Here is a 24123-nt window from a genome sequence, read left to right as displayed (position 1 = left end):
GCTGAAGCCTCACATTATGATCAGATAAACTTTTAAATACATTTGAGCTCAAAACAAGGACTGTGGATTTTGTCCCCTATCACTTAAATTTAAAGCACATTAGGAGGGTATTTTTTAATGGTCATTATTAGCAGGAAGAATGATTACAGCGAGCGAACGTCTTTAAGTGTACATGTGGGCATCTCACTATTTTTTTCAGATGCACCTATCCTTTAAGCTGTCTATGCTATTGATTTTTTTCCTTCCTAGACTCCCTATAATGCACTTGTAATGATATGTGCATTACAACAGTAATGTAATTAATGTACTACTGTACTGCTCAAGTAATAACACACTGTAGGAGGGAGGCAATGTTGTCAACATCCCCTGGTACCTGTTATTGATTTTTACTGTTGACAGTCAAGGCATTGAATGACCTCCAAAATATATCACAGATGTGTTGACTCCTTCTGTGCCTGTGTGTTTCCTTAGCTTCAGAGTTCACTGAAACACTGTAATACTGACATGTAATATGATAAGAAAATGACATGCTTTGTGTCAAATACATATCAGTCAAATGTATTTTTATTTACATACTGGTCTGCATAAATCTGAATATGGTGAATGCACCCATGCATACAGAAAACCTTAAAATTCCAGCCGATGCCCTTCATTATCACAGCATACAATATGCAACTATGTGCTTTGCAGGTTACAGACAGAGCTTTATACCATAACACATGGACACACACATTTTGTGCACTTTAAACACAGCCTTGAACTAAACAAGGTTTCCACCTGTATACATGATGTTCAATGAAAAGTTGAAATACCAACCATTTTGAAATCCAATTAATATTCATATATAAATTCACATAACGTATAAACCACACAACAAATGGGATGGATCTTTCGAGTATGTACACACAACTACATTTACAATAATACAATTTGTGAAAGCCTAAAAAGTTGTTGGTATCTTTTATAACAAACTGCACTTAATATAACAAAGCACATAACTGTACTGTATAATAGAAAGTAACTGTTGATTTGCAAGTGTCAAAAATCATACACTGATTCTGTTTGACACATTTCAAGTATCTGAAAAACATGATTGTGAAGTGTCTAAACAACTTTAGGAGGCTTCAATAAGAGATCAGGGTAGAAAAGGTGCTCAAATTTTAAGCTCTCTTCTACCGAGCAGATCTTCGAAATACTGTGATAACAAAAGATGAGCTGTGCTGTTTCAGTCAAAACTGTGCTATAGAACAGTAGCAATACCAAAAACTCAGATCAGATCAACAAAAGCGGGACTAAACTGGCTCTCTGGTTTTATGCTGTGGGTCTTCATCAGATTTGAAATAATTCAGATTAGAAAAAAAATGATGACAAATACAATTTGTCTTTATATTTTTCTTTAAATCTCTAATCCTGAAAGAAATGCATATAACCTCTGATATTTTGCTGATCACAGCAGTCACAAAATGCACCACCTCTGGCCACATGTTTTAATGTCAAGCAAATAAAAAGCAATGGCTTGTGGTTAAGGATCAAAGCAAGGCAAAAGCAGACTCCATAGTGAGGGAACGATCCTCTCTCCAGGAAGAAATGAAGTGAGTGCGGGCCTCTCAGCGGTATGGCTGGAGGGCTGCCAGGGCTGTGTTAGGTGGAGGACATTTCCATGGTAAGTAGGTACATGCAGGTTTCAGAGTAACAAGGTGATGGAGTGAGAGGGAGGCTGAGGAGACGAGGGCGTGCTGCTTGGATACGCCCATGAGATTCGGTTTAGTCTGTTTATTCATGGACAGTCAGGAAAGAGATACCCACTGTTCTGCAGACGCACAATTTGTTGGATATTGTTCACAGGATGGCTGGGGGATGCGTTGGGGGTGTGGGGGAGGAGGGAGGGGGCGGTCAGCGAGAGCCAAGGCAGAGTGAGGGGGAGTCACAACAGAGTCACTTCTCTTTGAGATGATTTTCCCTCCTGTTTTCTTTCTGCCTTTCTCTGTTCTATCAGTCAGAGTCTCCTCAGATTGTGCTCCTCTGTGCAGGAGCCTTTCCTCAGGCTGATGTCATCCACAGCCATCTCTCCGCTCCTGCCTCGCCCACGCTCCCCCTTCAGGATCACCTGTAGGACAGCAACACAGTGCACAATGAGGTACTACCATAGAGGAAGAATCATCACATGCTACTTTATGATGAAAGAAGACTTACTGCATTTTTTCACTCAAAGCGTACGTCAATCTTAAATATTACAGATCCACTCTTTTGAAATGCAGACTACTGCTTTGATTTATTTTTTATGAACAGGAATACAATGTTTTCTCTTCACTACTGTCAAAAAATGTCTGTAGCAACAATCATTTAAAATTCACAGCTGCTGTATGAGTGAACTTCTTTGACATGTTTATTGTTATACTTACACTTTCCAGGCCTGTTCCCCATAATGTTATTTGGGTGTGCCTCCAGCCATTTCCACCAGTTCTTCCCCAGACTGCTGGACTGTACTGCTTTCCCTTCTTCACAAACACTTGCAGCATACCCACATGGTGGCCTGCCAGCTTGTGCCGGAACGACAGACAGAGATTGCCGTCGTTCCAGGGCGGGGTCAGTGGGAGGACCAGACGGGCCCCTCTTCCAGTCCTCTTGTTTCCCACCTCGGGAATGGTGAGGTACCGCCCACCTGGGAAGCCAAGTGAAGAGTATTACAGTCAATTAATGACATTAAAATAAATTTAATTTGTACATAAATGTTAGCAATTTTCCGGATTTTACCCCCTAAAAAGTAACTGTAGTAAAATTTTATGGAATTTCTTTTATGATTGTTCAATATTATTTGCCATCTCCACTCACCCGTCTGTATGCTATGTGTATGATTAATACATTTTTTATAGAGCTGCAATTAACAACTGGCCTATTTTGATCAATAGTTTAGTTAATGGAATGTCAGAAATTGGTCACAAATACTCATTACAATTTCCAAGAGATCAACGAACAAACAAAATGTTGAATCCAGTTAAAGAAATAATGGAAGAGATGCAATAAGAGACAGTGGAAAAGAGACAATTGAAATAGATTTGACCCACTTGTGTTTCTTAACCTCAAAATAAAGCCAGTTGGCAGTGGTAAATCAATTTTTTTTTTTAAATAATTCATCTATTAGTCAGTGATACTTTTAAAAATTTAAAGATGAAAGTGCTTCTGGGTATTGGCTGATTAATGCTGCTATATTTTGCTTATCTAGCAGATCCATGTAGGGCTTGTGTTAACCACAGGGGGTGCAATAAGAATCTGTATGCCATTGAGGCTTTCTGCATAAGTTATGAGCCCCTCCAAATCTGTGCCAATGCTCTCGCAGCCATGAGTGTTTGCCAGTAGCTGTCTATCAAAAGGAGTTAAAGTGATTGAACAGTAAAAAAGCTACATGCTTCACAACACACTGAAGATGTGGTAAAAGTGGGTGGACCCATATATCCATAAATAAGACATTATGTTCTGAACTAACATATTGACTACAGGCTACTGTAAATTGAAACATCGCCTCTTAATTGGAATTACTCTTAGTCAGGGCTTAGCTGGTGATTTATTGTATATGATTTTCCTGGGACCTTAAAGGTCTTGGCAAAAATCTTTATTTGCTCTAATAAGTGAGCACAAATTTGGCTAAAATGAGGCCTCAGTCTGATTTTCTGTAAGCACCCTAGTAACTACAAGGCTGAGCCAGTTGGCAGAGGAAGCCAGATGTAGTTAGTGTCGCTTGAACAGTGCCAGTATGCTGTGCTGTTTAGTCTTCACACCCCGTCTACCAAGTCCTCTCAACATAATTCACCACGTCCTCTCCTTGTCTGAACCCCAAGAAAAACAGTGTCGTGTTTCCATTTAATGTGAGCCACAGGTATCACTGACTGGTCGCGTAATCCACTTCTCATTTGCATCGCTTTGTAGAGCAAAGCACTAATCTGCAGAAAAGACAAACTACTTCCCTCAAGTAATTTTCATCTTGACCTGTAATTGAGTAGAACGAAATGGAGCCGTTTAGGTTGTGTGACTGTGTGTGTGTGTGTGTGTGTGTGTGTGTGTGCAGCTGTTCTCATTTCCCTTTACTGATTGTAAAATAAACAATTTTCCTTATTAAAGTTTGTGAGTCAGAATGGTTGACTCTTGCTCCTCAATTACCTGATGGATCAGGCGTCGTCTCCCAGTGCAGGTCTCCATCTTTGTCCCTGATCCAGCCACAAAGACCATCATCAAAGGAGCAGCTCAGATACCCTGACTCTGAAGAGAATAAAACACACTTTTCAGATAAGTGGATGACACACTGTCTGCTCTCTGTTATGCTTCACATGAGCCCTGCTGTGTGCCTCTAACTTTAGTGGGAGCAAGAGGAGTGTTAAAGGTCCTTCTTATGAACATGATGATACAATGAAGTGTAAACATTTGTTGTAATGTTGTAATCTCTGAAGGGATGATGCATTGAGGAAAAAAATCAAGTGGAAATACACCTACATGAATTGCTAGAAGAAAAGCGTTTATCCAAAAAAAATCACAAATATATAAATATATAGCCTATTGTATACATGACATACAACATAATGAAATACATTATGGTTACAGAGAGTCATAATATTCAGTGACTGATGATTTATTTTCTAGTGATGATGCCTAGACAATAAAATTACGCAAATGTAGGCAAAATAACTGCCATATCATCCATGCATTGCTGTACAAATTGGTTCAGAGATAAGAATGACATCCATCATTTTGTCCCTGAAATAGGATTTCTGAAAAACACTTTGCATTTCATTTTCTGAGCCAATGAAAACGCCCTCTCTCTTGACACTGCATAGCAAATGACGCACTGTGAACCAAAATAAACACGTAACTAAATCATTAGGCAATTTAATCTGCATACCATTGACATCAATAAATCACATCGACCAAATATGACAGATAAAATGCTGCCTCTTCAGAAAAGCAATTTTCTTATTGTTGTTACGGGAACTCTACGTTGAGGACAGTGGAACTTATGAGCACAGCACTGATGTACTTCCAAACAATCAATTAATCATTCAAGCAATCAAGCAATCAAGCAGCATAATGTGAAAAGTGGAAAAGTCTGGAAGTACGTTCTGGGCAGTGAGCCATTATTTAAGCAGATACGGCCAGATGTCATGTGTCACCTCCTGGTGAAGGCCTATCAAAACACATCTGGTCACTATAAAATCTTTGCCTCAGCAGCAGCACGGTAGGAGTTGACTGTCAGTTTCATTTTGCCCATGGCAAATGTGGCTCGTCTGTCATCATTTGAGCTCTGCAGATTGCAATGAGCAGGGCTGCTGCTGATTGTCTCTGTCATATGTGTGTTGTTTACCTGGGTCATCCTTGGCTTCATCTGCTGTGTTGCCAAGCTCAATGTCAAAGTCGATCCCAAGGACGGTGTTATGGTCGTGGTTCCGAGGGACTGAAGAGAGAGGTGAGAGGTTTAGATAAAGGATTAACAAAGGTATTATGTTTGTTGACTGACATCCCTGCTTGTGGCTTTGTTTCATTATCGGAAATCTGGACTCTACAAGGATGAATCAGTGTCAAGGTTTAAAGCCTGCATAACCAGAACATGCACATTTAACAACACTACCTTGACGAATGTAACCAGAAAACCTGTGAAAACCTGCAGAAACACCACGAGGCAAAAGTCAAACATGAAGAGGAAAAGGGCGATGGTTAATCTAATTGTGTAAATGTTGCAGCTAAACAAGCTGGAGCTACATACACATACACAGCCAGGCCTGAAATAGCATTTTTCCTTCTCCAATGGGGTCACACTGCCCAAAATACTATAGGCCACACTGTCTTATTAAAGGTCGACTGATGAGTGAAGCATACAAAGTTGTTCTTTTTACTTGTACAGACAACTATTGTGTTGTACAAGATCCTTTGACCCTTTTAAAACTAAAATTGTAAATGGAAATGTCAAAAAATGTAAAATCTTTATAAACATCTTCATTTTAGTATGTAGCATCGTTTACAGATGAGACAAGTCAGTGAAATTTAATGAGACAAACTATCAATAAAACTATTCCCAGCATCTCAGGCGGATTCTTGCTCCTATGCCATGAATGCTCTGTAACCTGCACATGAACTGTCAGCCCCCCAGAGTCCCCGACATGTGCCCCCACCAATCAGTCTGAGCACTGAAAGGGCCCCATCCCCACACTGGGTCATGGCACCTGGCAGACTGCGATGTAGTCCGACAGTCGAAGGAATCTGAGTGAGGAGGTCACACTCATACCAGGCTCTCCAGCAATCCCAGGCATCCGAGTCTCTGCTGTATGTGTGTGTCTGTGTTTTTGTGTGACTGAGCTTTTAAGGAACGTACCCCCCGCCACCCTATCTATAAATCTTGCATCCGGTCATTGAGCGGATATATAAAGTGATGCCGATTAAGGGAACAGTAACTTGAGCTGTGACAGTGACGTCAACTATAAAATAGCTGTGAAGACGCTTGTGAACATGTTTAGAGCATCAAACATTTTCCAACCAACTCAAATTCTGGGAAATAACCTGTGTAGTATTACAGAAAATGATATATTTGTTTTAAAAGGTTCAGAGGTTCAACTTATTTATCCATAAAAACATGAAAATCACAGTGCTCCCATGCTAATCAACCAATGCTAATCACCAAAGCGCAATAAATCAATACCCACAAAATGAAACCATAGATTAAATCAACTTAAAAATATAGACCAAGAAAACTGTCAAAAACATCAAAACAGTAATATGAAATAAAACCAAAAAGACTAAAATAAATTCTCTCCTGCTGTTTTGTTTGTCACAGGATCAGTTCACTCAAATGACAAAAAAATCTGATATTCCATATAAAAATATAAAGACATACCCAAATTCTCTCTACCCAACCCCATTACAATGGAGCTGAGTCGAGTTTCATTTGTGCTGCTCAAAATATAAAAAAGTGTAGATTTGAAAAACTCAGCAGCCAGGTGTCTTTCCAGAAACAATGTCCTGGTTACTTTAGTCCACAAACCTGAATATCAACAGTTTTCACTTGACATTTTTCTTCAGCAGAAAGTAGTTTAAACGAAAACCTCTCACAACAAGGTCAGAGGATTATCGCAGGCAACTGGGACACTGTTTCTGCAAAGACAAATTGCTTGGGTTTTTCGATTGCATGCTATTAATGCTTTGAGCACCACAAAGAAAATCCTATTCACCTCCACTTTATTGGGGTACTAGAAGAAGTAAGATATCTCAAAACCTTAATACATCAAACCATAATGCATGGCTAGATACCACTAGGGTTATGTTTGTAATTTGGGTGAATTGACCCTTTAAAAAAAACATAGGCTATTTGTTCAACAACTGTGTTGAAACACTTAATACCAAAAGTTGCTCCATTGGCCACCCTTGTTATTTCACTTCTTGGCTTTGTGTGGTTCATTCCATCTGAATACTTGGGAGGTCAGTAAAGGCTGCTCAGGGGGGATTTTCATTCTGCCAAAATGTTGAGCAAACAAGATCACAACCAATCGGCTTTCTTTTCCCAGTCTGTTTAGTGCTGGAGGAAAAAGCATATTTAATTATTTTTCATTTCTTTCCTTTTGTGGACATATTATTAAATCATCATATTTATATCACTTCCATGGGTGAAAACTTTGAATCTCCAAATGCCAACTCTTATGGAGCTGCCTTTTTGACATAATCCAAAGGATATTGAAAGGGTTTTACTGGCCTCAGCTGGTTGAGCATGAACTCCTTTAAAGAGAAATAATATGTCTACATTTGGGAAATATGCTTATATGTTTAATTGTTGGGGACAAAGAGATACCACCCTCAGACATGAGAGTGGTATCAATCTTCTCATCTATTTCATGGCAAGAAAGTGAAGGAGCACTTTTAACTGATCTGAAAACAATAAAAGGTTGGAGGTACAAGTTTTTCTCTGAACAGCATGTTGATTGCGCAGGTGCAAACCGGAAGGAAAATACAACGCTCTGTAATTAGTTGAGTGTACACACCTGCACAAGCGGCACAGATGAGGTGTTCCTCATGACATGAGGCTCTTATTCAAATGATTCCTATTTCCGTCTAATTATTTGAATGATCGCTCAGTGGTGTGTCTCCTCCCTCCCTCTCTCCTCTTATTCAAACCGTCCTCAGGAAGCCCTGATTTCTCGAACTGCTCTGCCGTGGCGCGAGCGATTAGATTGATGTCTCCCTCAAGCAGCGCAGACAGGTGTTAATGTAATCTTCTCTCCTCTTTTCCTTTTTCTAATTATGTGATGCCATCTGGCAAGGTGAGTAGGAACCGCAGTATCCCACCTCCTATCCTGTACTTTGCCATTGCATCTCACCAGACATTACTATGTAAAAGGAGATTAATGTTAGGTTTTGGTAAACACTCACTTTTGCGGCACCAACAAGTGAGAACGACACACACACACACACAAAAAAGCAAGCAATCAATCACAATTTTTACAGTCCAATAATTTTCATTTTCTGTTGCTTGTTTGAGTAGTTTCTACACTTTTGTTGTATGTTATGAAGATCTGTGGCAAAAAGTTAAAAATGAATGATGCAGGGAACTGAATACTGTCATAAAAAGTGTTTACCTGCAGAAAAATCATCAATTAGGTAAAAAAAAAAAAAAAAAAACGCAGATTGTGACCAGGGCCCTAATTTCATGTCATTAAGAAACAATTTACCATTTTGAAAAGGTGCATGGATTTAACATTGTGAGAAAGAAAGCAGCTGATGATTGCAGTGATTACCTTCTTTGTTAAAATGAAAAGAAACAATCTCAACCACCTCTCATTGTTATTTGAATTAAATTCTATTATTTGGTTTTGATCGAGAATGTCAAACTGCAACAAAGACTGATGATGCAGTTTGAACATAATTGGTGTCAAAGATACGTACATGCTTGGCAGAGAGCACTGTGTGACATGTGGATAAACAACAATCTGGCATAGCACCAGTTTGTGTTTGTTAACTGAAGCCAAAAGCATAATTACTCTGAGAGGAAAATATTCTTACTTTAACATTGAGCGCTCAACTGCAATTAGTGAGACTAATTTGTCATCTGGTGAAAACGGGCATTATTTCTTCACAATCTGCATATCATAATGTGAGGGAGGATATAGCCTGATTTACACATTTATCATCTAAAATTCTCATCTATGAAGAGATTATGCTTTACAGCGAGTGATGCTCTGGTGTTTGTTAACAAATCTGATACTGAATTACATATTTTGTTAACTATAAATTTAATTTAAAAATTTACCTTGATTTACAACAAGTTTGACTTAACTTTTCATGACTTTTATCCTTTGAGTTCAACAATTTTACATTATAAACTATCTACAAGCTTCTTGCCAAGTGTTAAGCACTTAAATCTGTCATGTGGTTGGCTGTTAAGTGTGTACACATGTGAAACTGACAGCCAAGATAAGTTACATCTACGAGTTAATGTGTTTGAATATGAAATGAATATGATAAAACACATCATCTGTCAGAGAAACATCACTCCTGGTTTGCCAAAATGTGAATTAGGTCTGACATGTTTCATAATAACCATAAGATTTCAGAATTCAGATGAAGAAATATGCAAATTTTCTCCAATTTGCTTAGTGAAACCCTGTCAAGGAACTGATGAAGATGAATGGTTATGAGCCCTTTAAAGTTGCAATTTGTGACCTAGAAGTAAACAAAAGATTCACCTCAAACATTAAAGCACAGAGATTTGAACCTTCTATTGCAACCAACAGGTCTTTTTAACATATACTGTATACAGTACTGTACTGGCACAGTAGAACAACTTATTAATAATGCTTTTTGAGATGGTAGAGCTGCACTAATCAATTTTTTTACACGAACAAAGGACTGTGAAAGTCATCACTCAGTAGTATTGAACCCATTAAGAAATATCACTTGACTCAGCAGTATCCCCAGAGCGTTTTAGCGTCTCTCAGCTCATTGTTTTGGTTTTACAGCAAGAAACTTAACTGTTCCCTCTCAATGCTCTTACCAGCATCAGTGACTAGCTGGTGACCATACTTGTAATGGAGCATTCAGCAGCTAAAGAGGCTGATATGTCCCTCAGGAGTTGGTTCAAACCAAAACAGAACTAAAAAGTGAATATTGGAGATAAATTTGCCAGATGACCAGAAACACAATTCCAAATGAACGCTAATGTTGCTCCATATCTATTGGATGTGTTAATAGGCAACTGTTTGCTAAAAGGTTCACCATATCAACTTTAACTTTTACTTAATAAGTACTTTAATTTAAATGTATTATTTGTACTATTATTGTTGCATTTATAGCTTTGTGCTATCAAATCAATTAATGCAGGTTTAAAGGGGTTTAGATACATTAATAATATCTGTTTACTGGCCTATAATTTCTTGTGTGTCCAGTTAAAAAGCACTCACTAACTCAAACCCTGATCATGTATACTTGTGTAAACTTGATGTTATGTCATCTACTGTATGTAAAATGTAAAAATAATATAGAATAAAAGAAAAATCTAGTTCTTACTGTGGACATCCCCTCTCTGTTTGGTGACCTCCTTCTGGATGGTGTTGTCCACAGGGGTGACCGGTGGTGGCGGCGGGGGCCGTCTGGTGGGAGCCACTGGCCTCGGTGGGACGTAGGGCTTGCGTGTTGGTGTTGGTGGCCTCCTGGTGGGGACAAAAGGCTTCTGGGTGGGAACTGCTGGCCTGCCTGGAGGTGGAGTGACCCTCTTTGGAGGCAGAGGTGCTTCGGTCGTGGTTGTGGTTGTTGTTGTTCTAGCGGTTGTTGATTTGGGGATAACGGGGAAGATTCTCCTTGGAGTCAGAGGGGGGCGGACAGTGGTAGTGGTCCTCCTCTGATCTAAGTCGGGGATGTAGTTGTGATGATTTGGAGGCAGTTTGCCTGGTCTCGGGGGGTCAATAACCACCTTAGGAATGGCTGAAATAATAAGAGAATGCAGATGGAGCACTGAAATATGAACACTTAAGAGTTAATGAGGCAAAGAATTGCCATCTAACTGCGATGATTAGCCTGACTTTTGCAGAGGAGGGATTTCTTTCATCTACTGAGTTCTCTCTTCATATCTATTAACTAAATGTTAGCATCCTAAAACAAATTGGGTGCCTCAAATTTCACTGAATCAAAAGCTCACATTTAGAAAAGCAGCACATAAAGTCAACATCTTGCAAGTTCACATTCAGTCATTTTCAGGAAAAGTTTGGACATATTTTCTCATTGGGAGAAACAGAAACAGAGATGGCTTTATGGTCACATGACATTTCCCATCAAAAAGCAAACCATAAAGACACCCCAGGTTCATTGAATTTCTCCTTTTGTGTAATCCATATTGCTTATATATATGTGGCTTTTTATCCATTCATGTGCTCATCCTGATTAGAAATTCTTTGTGTGCTCATAGCCAGAGGCCTCACAGCATCAGGCTAAAGCTGTTCTGTGTGCGCAGAATGATCTGTGCGCTCAAACAGGCTGCTGTGCCCCGGAGATCACCCTCGCTTTGCTGATGTCATCAGAGTTACACCTCCTTTTCCTTTGTTCCACCACACATTCTTCACGTCAGGAGCAGAGACAGAGTTCAGGGGTGGCTGGAGTGGCGGGGTGGTGTGGTGGTGGGCTTCATAAGGGTTTCATGAGTGAGGAATGAGAGTGGACAAAGGCAAGTGGTTTGAACTCAGTTATTGCCTTCTCAGGTTGCAGGCGACTTTGATATGTGATACACGAATAGGATATTGCAACTCGACTCCCAGAGCACTTGTGGCTCACACCTTTTGTGCAGGCAACAAGGTGAAGTATTTGCAGTGCACTACGCCAGGAGGCATTCTCTCTGCTCTATGGACTGCTACACCAGTTGTGTCTGTTAGATGATTAAATAACTGTAGAGAATAAATGACTTGTCCACTGAACAGCTGTAAAAAAAAACAAACAAAAAAAAAAAAACTGCAGACGCACAGACTAATGAGCTGTGTGTCAGCAAGCGGAATGAGACAAACTACCAGGAAAAGAACTATTTCACAATTGACAACAACTCCTCTTTTTGCCTGATTAAAATGGCCAGATGTCAAAAATGGACTCAAGGCTCATTCTGGGCACATGTGATAAGGGAGCAGGGTGATTTAAGTAATGACTGACAGCCATTACAAAGAAAGGAATTTCAGTCCCTGCTCTTTACTTACAAAGCTGTTCCTCCCTCTTCCTTTTGCTTTCCTACCTTTTTAAAAAAACACAGGCAAAGAAAAGAAAAATGTGAGGCCCTGTCCCTTTTTGAATATCAGGGCCAGGGTTTTGTTCTCATTTCTTACGTTTGCAGTCATGGCCCATCCCCCTGTAGCCATCTTTGCATTTGCACTTGTATGAGCCTGGCGTGTTGTAGCAGGTGGCGAAGTTGCTGCAGTGGCTCTGACCTAAAGAGCACTCATCCACATCTGAAAGATAATAGAATCATAACAACATTCAGCGACTGGGTGCAAGTGTAAAAAGCTTCAGACATAAATAACACTGGCATAGCAAAGGGTAACTGCTTCACATCCACTTCAAGGAGTGCTCAAAGTTTATGTTATACATACTGTTAGTGAAAAGCATTTAAAGTGATCCTTCTGAATGCCAGAGCAAAATCATTATGGGAGTTGTTCAGTAAAAACCCTCGATACAGAGCTTCAAGGTCTTTGAAATATTTTAGAAGCAAATGCCACTGAATCCATTAACTATCACTGCTTAATGATTTTTTTAAGTTTGGTCTTAAAAAAAAGGAATAAATAAAGATGGAGATGTGTATTTTTCATGTGCTGCTAAGACTCAAGGTAAGCATGTGAATTTGTTTAGAATGCTAATTCAACTTTTTAGATGGCAGCTATTCATAAGGATGTTGCATTTTGCTGAAGTGCACTGCTGGGGTAAAGATTAATAACAGAACTGAACAAGCAGTTATAATTAGTTTTTTTTCAGTGATTCGGTGATAGTTCATTAAATCTGGAGCATTTTAAAGTGTTTTCAGTTCCACCTTTATTACTTTCTTTGTTTACTACAGAAACTTAGAAACAGCAAAGCAAAAGAATTCAATCACATATTTTAAATGTGATTCATTATATTTTCAATTGAATTATTTGTTGATCTTATTCTTTTACTTTGCATTTACTGTCATTACTCGATTCAAAATATAGTGACACCTGGCTGTACATCTTTTGGGTTACAGATTTGACTAATCAGCCTCAACCCACTTTTTATTGATCGATTTTGATTTTAAATACATATCTTACATTCTCATCATAAGAATACAGTAAGATCAAGAACAAGGCGAAATATTATCGTCAGAATAAGTATCAGAAGTGAAAGTACTCATCATGCAGATATTCCATATATATGATGTTTATTATTATTAATGAGTTATAAATTATAATTAGTTAATTAATGTTTTAATGTTCTAGCAGATTAAAGTTGACAAATACTTTGTATACTTCTCAGTAGTTTTATCTATAACAATGCATCATATGATTTGTATGGAGTTGAAGTATAAAGTAGCATAAATTGAAAATACTCAAGTGAAGTACAAATCTGTCAAAATTGTACTTGAGTATTTGAAGAAATATACTTGCTTACATTCCAACACTTGTTTACAGTGGTTAAAAACAAACAAAAGAAGATGTTAATGTGCATTTTTATATGCATACACATGTGTTTGTTTGTTTTCTTCAACTTGCTCCCTCTGTGTCTGATGTACACAAACAACAAACAACACCTGCATTAATAAAAATACCTTGGTTGTTAGTCAAAACACCTCAGCACATCTATGACCTTTTGTTTGTAAAAGCCTCACAGAGGAGACCTTGTGACGGTACCTATGCATTGGTATTTCCCATTGATGTAGTGCAGGTCAAACCCTTCATGGCACTTGCAGATGTAGCTACCAAAGGTGTTGATGCATTTTCTGAACCTGGGACACACTGCTATTCCTGCTGCACACTCATCCACATCTGTAGAGGAAGAAGATACAAGTTATTACGATGAGGAAATATTCAGATTAACACATAATATATTCATCTTTTTTCACTAAAGTTCCCCTTTAGAGCTGGTCACAAACAGCATATGATGCATTCAAAATAACACAATGAAAAACTTCAAGATTAAAAAAGGCAATTTAATCCACAACTAAACAAACATATCTATTCATACCAGAAGAGTTTTTCACCTTCCCTTGTTAGTATTCATTTATGAACAAAGCACATTATGTATTCTGCAGTGAGCAGAATACAATGCACATTACCTTGTTTTATTATTTAACGCCCTATTCTAAGTGTCTCTGTTGATCACCTTTGCAGGCATGTGGACATTAATATTTAGACACAGAGGCCTAAAGCATCTGCCTTAAAATCATTAATTTATTTGCTGCATAATGCAGCTGAGGCACCCTGGTGCCACAGAGACAGTTGTTTAAAAGGACCTTAAAAACACTGAAACACCTGGACCAGCTAGGGAAAACAAGCGAGTGAAGTAAGTGGGCAGAGCTCTCTCATCCTTTAACAACTACTGTTGAGGATCTCATCAGCAAGGCACTTAATCCCAGACTGCACCAGTTGAGCTGTTTAATGGCCAACCGTTAGAGGCTGCAGCTGCATTATGCAGCTACTGACAAGACAAGGGTGAATTATTATATTTTACATCACACACACAACACATACACACATGATTACAGTCGCTGACTCTTTATACAAAATATAATACTGTTTAAAAATGATAGTCTTTATGAATTTTTGCATGAGGGTTTTAAGACAGCAAATCTTTAAACATCAGATTTAAACCCATATTCACAGTTACATATATACATTACATATACTATATATCAGATAACAGGTGACTGTGGCTCAGGAGGTAGAGCGGGTCGTCCACTAATCAGAGGGTCGGTGGTTTGATTCCTGACTCCTCCTCTCCGCATGTCAAAATGTCCTCGGGCAATATACTGAACCCCGAATTGCTCCCGATGGTTGCACCAGCACCCTGCTTGGTAGCTTGCTGCCATCAATGTGTGAGTGTGTGTGTGAACGGGTGAGTGAGCAGCAGAAACATTGTAAAGCACTTTGTATAAAATCGATAGGCCTATATAAATGCAGCCATTTATTTTTATTTTTTTTTTTTTTTTTTACCATTTAGCGTTAAGCTCTGAAATTGTGTTTTACTTGACACCTTGTCTGATACATTAGGCAATTCCTTTGAGAGACAGCACTGAAATATGGAGCTTTATCATACCAAACTTCTGCAACAATGCAAAAAAAATCAATAAACTTTGTCATTAATCGGAGGTTTTGTTGCAGTGTCACAGTGCAAAAACAAGCCAATACTTCCTTCTAGTGGATCATCAGACAATCTTTTTATAGGATTCCTGGCACAAGTAAAGGATAGGATAGGTTCACAATTTTTCAAGTTTGTATTAAAAAACAATAGTCAGTTGCCAAAATGAACACTGAAACAGGTTTTGCTTGCTGTGATCATTCTTCCTTTTAATACTGGACATTAAGAGATCCCTTCCTAATGTGCTTTCAATGTAAGTGATGGAGGGCAAAATCAACATTCCTCCTTCTGTGTATTTAAAAGTTTATCTGAAATAATATGAAGCTAAAATAAATAATAAGCTAATATGAAGCTTCAGCTGTTGAGATTAGTCAAATCAAGTGAATATCTTTCAATTTTCAGTCTTTTTAGTACCAAATTCTCTTCTTTTTCTACTATTCTTCCAGCTCAGCTCAACAGGGAAACATTGTCCAGGGACACAAAAAGACTGAATTTTGTATTGAAAAGTTTGTAGCCACATGATTTGACTCTGACTGGTGAAGCCTCATATTAGCTTCATATAAAATTTTAAACACATTTTTGCACAAAATGAGGACTTTGGATTTTGTCCCCCATCACTTACATTGTAAGTGCATTAGGAGGGGATCTTTTAATGGTCATTATTAGCAGGAAGAATGATTACAGTGAGCAAAACTTGTTTCAGTGTTCGTATGGTGGACCTGTTGTTTTCAGACAGACTTGAAAAATTGCGAACCTATCCTTTACTTTCACAAATAGCTTAACCAGAAGTTATTTTATTTCAATAATCATCAGCTCACTTTTTTAAGGAAAGAATGCGTGGCACATTAGAGTTCACAGCAACAAAATTATGAGTAACAATTCTGCATCTCTGTGAACTCTCTTATCTGAGGCTCTGCTTACTAGAAGGAATCACCTCCATAAATATGATTAGAAACTCTCCATAAAACTCCCCATAAAATATCAGCTTCCAAAGGGATGCAGAAACATTCCATTAAACTGTCGTAACACCTGTGGCAGGCAACCTTTCCTTCCCCTCCTCCATCTTTCTTGATGATTGATGTCCGTCTGTTTTAGAAATCCGCCCCCCATTAGCTAGCCTCAGTTAAGTGGGACTATAAGGCAGCGTAACAGGAACAGCCCAGTCTGGAACAGCCTGTATTTAAAGCTGACACAGGTTAACTGCCTCAGCCGGCCCCATTCATCTGTTAGTTACCCATCTGAGGAGCTACGGCAAAAACTGGTAATGAAAGAAGGAGGAGGGGGGGCCTTCCCCTGATCACATTTCTTCTGTAAAAACTGAAGGAGGTAAGTGGAATAAAGTCACCATTTGATGGACAAGGATTGTTTTAACTGCTGGGGTGCATTATCAAAGCAGAAAAGATGTATTGGTATATATTTTGGATGAATATCAGCTTCACTTGATAAGAGGTTTTGTCATTTTCAGTGCCAAGGTTTCTTTATTGCTGCATTTGATTATCACTCAGAAAATGTAAAGGCTGAGAATAACGACGCTCCCATTTGTGATGCTTTACATGAGTTGCTCCTGCAGGGGAGTGGTAACATAAGGCTCAGTTTTCAGGCCTGTGGAGATATATAAAGACTGCAACGTACCCACACAGGTTCTTCCATCCGGAGCCAGCTGTAGCCCTGGTGACGGACACTGACATCGGACCTCTCCTTTCAGCACCTCACAGCCGTACTGGCAGTTGGCCATGCCACAAGTGCGAGCGTCTGATGGACACGAGGGAAACACAACACATATTAACACATGCTGGTGTCACAAGCAAGTACAAAGAGAGAGTAGTTTGTACTCCTCTCTCTCTCTTTCTCTCTCTCTGTCTCTCTCACACTCTCACTTTCTTTCCTTGTTGCATACACACTCAGACTTTATCTTTATCCTCCAGCCAATGTATAAGAGCCAAGCCACTCGGCTGTCTTTTGTGATATTAGCCAGGTTGACCCTGGGGTGCAGACACCAGAACAGCACACACTCTGCCATTATTAGATTCCTGTGCTGCGCAGTTGCTCTGTTCTCAAACCTTAGCCCATTCAATCCTTCCTCACTCACTTTCATTCTTCCCCACACATAAAGACTCATAATCCATCTCCACCCTATCGAAGCGCTGGTGTGCAGCGCCTGTTGTTGAGCCACGCCGGGCAGATCAAGACCCTCCAAAACAATAATATAATGGAATAGATTTTGTTCACCCTCTCTCGATAACTTTGGACCCTCAAAAGGAAATTAAAAATGAAGACTCATGCTGCCACTGCTACTTCAGCTGCTGCAGGCACCCTGGAGTACAGTTTGATGACTGAGGCAGGCCAGGCTGATTAAATGCTACAGTGCTCTATTGATCAAAGCAGTAGTAGGGGAGAGAAGAAGAGCGGCAAGGTGTTTAACACTATCATGCTATCATCACACAACAATACCTAGAACAGATTGAGATTGCCTCAAGTGCTGATCAATTCAGACTTTAAAAGGGGAGTGAATGAATTTTCTTCTAATAAAAAAGAACTAATTAAAAAAAGGTACTGGGAGTCACGCCATCCTCAAGTGGAAACGTCAAGAGAAAATAGTTATCAGGTGGGAAACAGAATTTACAGGGAGACATGCACAGGCATCAACTCCCATGCTGTGGAATACCTCAGGGCAACCAATAAGAACTGCACATTTACTCGAGGGTCTAAAGATTGTGTTTCTTTCATATTTCTCATTTTAGGTTCCTCACAGGGGTCCCTCATACCGTAGAGCTGCTATAATGAAGCGGATCGACATGGGGCTTTAATCAAAACAGTCTATCAAAGGATTGCGTAGCTGCTGTCAGAGGTACTCACACAAGTAGGGGAATGTGTTTCATAAAAGAGAGCATATGTCATTAGTATTGCCTTGAGCAGGCATTCAGATGAATACATTTGTAGTCAAGTAAAGAGAGGTTTCACAGTAGCACATCGAGGCTACAAAGCATCAGAGAGGTTCCACATTACTACAACAATACAAACAGTGTGTACAATCACAGAAAAATGTGTGTGTGTGTGTGTGTTGTGAGAGACAGACTCACTTCCACAGGTCCCATCAGGCATCAGCATGTAGCCGTTCAGGCAGTAGCACTTGTAACTCCCATATGTGTTCATGCACCTGTGTTTACAAGGCCTTGGCTTCAGCCCACACTCGTTCAGGTCTGCAGACAGAGAGAGACAGCATAAATAGACTGCAGGATGGAGAGAGAGAGAGAGAGGCCCTCCGAACACAGAGGTGAAATTAGTCAGAGGGCAGAGGTGAAGAGGTCAATCATGTCAAACTTCACCCATCCATTTCGGTGTAAGCTTGAGGTGTCTGTCCGTCTGTCTGTGCATGTGTTAATGTGTGTGTGTTTTGGAAGCGGTGGGAGTGCCTTCAAGGAAGTGTTGCCATGTTCTGACAAGCCTGCAACTCCCCCTCTTTGATGATTTAATAGGAAGCCAGTGTCAACTGTCAACCTGCCCATTACCTGCACGTGTTAAAAGATGTTATTATACCTTCTGACTCACCACAACTTCATGAGGTTGTAGCTGCACCATCCAGCACTTTCTGATAGATACATATAATTCCAGTGTTTTCATGTAGGCAGGGAGAAATCACACCCACAACAGCCCATGAAAATCTTACTAGAAAATTATGCTGTCTGAGTTCGGAGTAGGGAGGGCTGCTGAGAGAAAGGAATATGCCCTGAGCTCAACACCTGTCAAATGCTTATGCAAATTCAAGGCATTGCACTTTTTTCACATCAGACATTCTGACTAGTCAAACACAACTGTAACTAATAACATTATTAATGTCTGAATTCCATTGATGTATTTCAGGTGATGTTGTGCATGCTGCCTCACTGGGATGACTTACTGATACCATAATCGTTGTGAATGTTATTAATTACATCTTGTCAGTCCTCCACAGCAGCAGGCACATTGTCATAAATTTGATATGTTCCAGAAAGGGCTTCCAGATTGTAAGGTTTTTAGTGAGCCCTTAGTAGAGTGTCTTATATTCTCCAGCTTGATACATTTCAGTGCCTCCTTGATCCAATCTTCAAATATAGGGGGTGAAACATGCTTCCATTTTATCATAATAAGGCACCTAGTGAGCAATGTAGTGAAGGCCAGGACCTTTTGCGTTGAACCAGATAGTTTATCATCATAGGGAACACCAAAAATCACCATACAGGAGTAATTGTAACATCATACGTATTTTGTAGTGTTTCAAATATTTTAGTCTAATACTCAGATAACTGGGGAAAAGCTCATGTCTAAGAGATCAGCTGGTGAATTCTTGTGGTAAGGAAACATTTTTGCTAATTTAGCATTAGTATAATGGATTCTAAATAGGATTTTGCATTGGAGTAGCCCATGTCTTGCACAAATAGAGGATGAGTGTACCAGGTCATATTTATCATCTGCAAATATTGTGCCAGGATCTTCTTCCTACATAATCCTGACATGGGTTAGAGGACTTGGTTTGAATGAATTAAGTAGAGTGTATATGAGTAGGCCTTTTTAATGGCAGGCATTTTGACACAACATAGCATAAAAGCACAGATGTAACTAATGACATTAATGATGTCTGCAGTCTATTAGGTGTTCCAGCTCCAGGACCTTAGTATAGTGCATGCTGGCTCAGTGACATCCCTATATGGAACAGAGCAATCATTACCGTTATTACTTACATCTGTGCTTTTTCTGTGATGACAAGCTGAAATATCCACTGTGAGAAAAGTCTTTTGGGCCTGAAGTAAATGAACATGCTTTTATTCAATCTTGCTGTAGATTCTTTTCCTTTAAAAAGTGTAAAAAAATATTCAAACTGTAGCAAACCAACCAAAATAGTTAGATAGCTCTATTGTCTTTTTTCACAGCAGACAGTTTTACACAAAGGTATAACTAATAACACTAGTTAATCAATGTCTGTTATTCCATTTAGGTTTGCTGGATTCAGGCTTACTGGGATAATTAAATAGAATAGAGCCATTATTTAATGGAGCAGTCCAATTGTTAAGGAGGGCACAGAAATCATTTTATAGTCACATGTTCTCTTTACCATCCAATTATCATGTCCATGACATATCCTATTCATTAAGGTGGTCCATATAATCTGGCTGGTGGTAATTCATTGCGCTTTCTCTGATGCTCACCCTGCTCCGTGCTCCTGCATTACCTGTCGCCTGCAATCTAACTCCTTTCTCCTCCAGAGCCTCCTCTGGCATTAGGATTATGTTGTCGTCATGTTGTACTGAGACACTCTCTGTGTTTATGTTCCTCAAATATTGCGCATATAAGGTTCTGCCAGTGGGTTGTGAGCTCAGGGAGGGTCTGTGTCAAACTTGCAAAGATTTGCTCCAGAGCATTACATGCACAGTTGTGACACCAAACTAATATGCATTTCAATAAATGGTTAAGACTTGATGTGAGTGTCTTGACTAAAATGTTGCTATTTACATGTGCACTTTTCCTGCTATGACAAGTTGAAATGTCTGCTGTGAAAAAGACTTATAAGCATTCTGGATGCAAAGTGTACTTAATAGAATATTGATCATGTTGCCATTAGTTGTGGAAAGAAACTAATCACTCTCATTACTGAGATTGAACATCTCTTTGTTGTGTGTTTGTTTCAGTACACTTAATAATTTATTTAAAAAGATTTTTGACTCTGTCTGCACTCATACTTTGAGAAAGAGAGATTATAGAGTAGCCTGGAGTTAGGCTGTTCTGACACGGAGAAGAAGATTTTTCATTTCAGTTTGCTTTAAAACTCCTTTTCCTCCTAAAGCAATTTCTAAGATTAAGTTTTCTGATAAAAAAGAGTGTCACTACTCTTGCAGTATCACTGAATTGAAGGAGGACTGGAGGGTACGGCATTTTTGTACAGAACTGATTATGGTTACCAGATGAAAGTTCTCAAAATCTTTTATTTGAGTCATTTTCAACAAGTAATCATACTCATAATACATAATTAACAGTACATCTTGAGTTGGATATTTTAGTAGTCTGAAACTGTTACTGAATTATTTACCATTTATATTGCCTTGTTAACGGTGGGTGCCAAAACCGTCTAAGGCGTTAATTTTAAATTAACGCCTTAGACTGTAAATGACTGAAAGAATTTAAGACCACTCTTGGCTTTGTTTCAGTACCTTTAGTATAGAAAGGTCCAATTCTTTCTCCTCAGTAATTTCTAATGACTGCGTAGGAAGGGCTTATGGATGTTGATGGAGAGTGTATTAATGGGAGTGAAAATGAACACAGCTAGGACAGGACAAATCATTTTGACTTTATCACCGTGATAAAAGGTTAATAAGTATTAATATCATAAAGAGAGTAATTTTTCAACAGGCTGTAGACGGTACTGTAGATGAAGTGGTGCAGCTAAGATTGGGTTTATCCTGATAAGATAGTGCAGAGAAATTTCATGATATGCATAGATATGAATAGATGATATTGCACCTGTAGCCTGTATCCAAATACAAACAGAAAATTGACCAGAAGTTTAGTCATGCAATTGCACTGCAGGAAAATTTGGCCTGATATTCATTCAGTGATTTTTATATCTACTGATAATTTTAGATCGCTACCCTTAATCAAATAGCATTTAGTTTGCTTGACATGCATGTCCATATTTGGTGGAATAAAAAAAATGTCTGCTCCTTGTTATCCTGTATTCAGTTAAAGGAACACTATAAATTTTATTATAGTGGCCTTCATGTAACAACTGCATTCACAAACTGACCCCTATATACCTAGAAGAATTTATAGTTATGGAACACAACTTAAAGCCTGATGGCACTTTGTAGGATCTGACAGGCAGATGGTCAGTCCAAATTCCATCCACGTCCACCGATCATGCAGCCAGCATGACTTTAGTAGATCAGAAGATACCATTAATAGAAGGTGGGTTCTGTGGATATACAAACTGGGTGTCAGCTTCGTCATTCATCCAAATTAATCTGGTATCTGTTAAATGCAGGACACATGTGGCACTCAAAGAATGCACCATGCACATGTCCATGGAGTTAAAAATGGCACCATTTACAATGCGGCCAACCGAGATGAAAATGACCCCTGTGTGCTGTATAGTGAGACGAAATCTATTTGTGATGGTTATACTGTATAACTGAAACATGGAGTGATATTCATAGTTCATGTTATTTATATTTCTTGGAGCCTGTGTAATCATTCCAATGGGATGGATTCTTGTGTAGTTTTGGTCCTGATACAGTACTCCCAACAAAAACCCCCACATTTATGTGTTAGGCAGAAAAAATATTTTTGGTGATATGTGGAAGAAATATGTGTGATTTTAGCCAAGTAAAATATTCACTCCCATCAATGCTGTCTCCATCAACATCCATAAGTCCTTCCTACGCAGTCATTAGAAATTACTGAGGGAAAAAAATTGGACCTTTCTATACTAAAGGCACTGAAACAAAGCCAAGAGTGGTCTTAAATTCTTTAAGTCATTTACAGTCTAAGGTGTTAATTTGAAAACAATATGTCAAAAATTCTGTTAAATTTAGCTCAAAGGTTTTGGCACTGGGGCAGCTGTGGCTCAGGAGGTAGAGAGGGTCGTCCAATAATTGGATGATCGGCAGTTTGATTCCCGTCTCCTCCAGTCCACATGTTGAAGCATCCTTGGGCAAGATATTGAACCCCAACTTGCTCCTAATGGCTGCGCCATCACCCTGCATGGCATCTTGCTGCCATTGCTGTGTGAGTGTGTGTGTGAATGGATGAATGTGGCATGTAATGTAAAAGCGCTTTGAGTGGTCGGAAGACTAGAAAGGTGTTATATAAGTGCAGTCCATTTACTATTTACTGGCCATTAATAAGGCAATATAACTGGTAAACAATTCAATTACGATCTTGTCTAATATTACAACAACAGGAATCAACTGTTTCACAAAGAATCACTTCAATGCAGTTAATTTGGCATTAATTTGGATGAATGATGGAGCTGATACCCAGTTTGTATATTCACAGACCCCACCTTCTATTAATGGTAGCTTCTGGTCTACTAAAGTCATGCTGGCTGCATGATCGGTGGATGTGAATGGAATTTGGACTGACCATCTGCCTGTCAAATCCTGCGAAGTGCCATCAGGCTTTAAGTTGTGTTTCATGACTATAAATTCTTCTGGATATATAGGGGTCAGATTGTGAATGCAGTTGTTACATGAAGGTCACTATAATAAAATATTTATAGTGTTCCTGTAACTGAGTACAGGATAACAAGGAGCAGACATTTTTTTTATCCCACTAAATGCATGGACATGCATGTAAAGCAAGCTAAATGCTATTTGATTAAGGGTAGTGATCTAAAATTATCAGTAGATATAAAAATCTGAATAAATATCAGGCCAAATTTTCCTGCAGTGCAAATGCAAGACCAAACTTCTGGTCAATTTTTTGTTTGCATTTGGGTTTGGGGTACAGGTGCAATATCATATCAAAATGAATACAGAAATTGCTCTGCACCGTCTTATCAGGATAAATACAATCTTAGCTCCACCACTTCATCTACAGTACCATCTACAGCCTGTCAAAACATTACCTTATTTATGATATTAATATTTTTTAACCTTTCATCATGGTGATGAAATCAAAATGATTTGTCCTGTCCTTGTCAGACAGATGGCTTAGTTCTATTCATTTTTATTGTTGAAAACCCTACAACAGTTTCATAATAATGTCCACAACACTCACAAACACACACACACATCCTCAGTCTTCACTTTTTTTAATTAGCGGTGTCAAGCCTGTTTCCCTCACTGG

General features: G+C 39.0%; 1 protein-coding gene across 4 annotated transcripts in view; it reads right to left on the bottom strand.

Moving 5' to 3' along the window:
- Positions 1-546: 546 nt before the first annotated feature.
- npnta (nephronectin a) overlaps positions 547-24123 on the bottom strand; it is a 50576-nt gene continuing 26999 nt past the window's right edge. For all 4 annotated transcript variants that reach the window (XM_067584819.1, XM_067584821.1, XM_067584820.1 and 1 more), the window contains 9 exons: positions 18387-18506; positions 16939-17058; positions 13860-13994; positions 12327-12449; positions 10534-10947; positions 5351-5440; positions 4156-4254; positions 2403-2662; positions 547-2107 (listed from right to left, as the gene is read on the bottom strand). In XM_067584819.1, the coding sequence (XP_067440920.1) occupies positions 1997-2107; positions 2403-2662; positions 4156-4254; positions 5351-5440; positions 10534-10947; positions 12327-12449; positions 13860-13994; positions 16939-17058; positions 18387-18506 (1472 nt within the window). In that variant the 3' untranslated portion in view covers positions 547-1996. The remainder of the gene's footprint in view (positions 2108-2402; positions 2663-4155; positions 4255-5350; positions 5441-10533; positions 10948-12326; positions 12450-13859; positions 13995-16938; positions 17059-18386; positions 18507-24123) is intronic.

This window comes from Thunnus thynnus, chromosome 3 (genome assembly GCF_963924715.1).
Source record: "Thunnus thynnus chromosome 3, fThuThy2.1, whole genome shotgun sequence".
NCBI classification, from domain to species: domain Eukaryota; kingdom Metazoa; phylum Chordata; class Actinopteri; order Scombriformes; family Scombridae; genus Thunnus; species Thunnus thynnus.
Note: the sequence above shows the minus strand (reverse complement) of the source record. Positions and strands in the feature narration are given on the sequence as shown.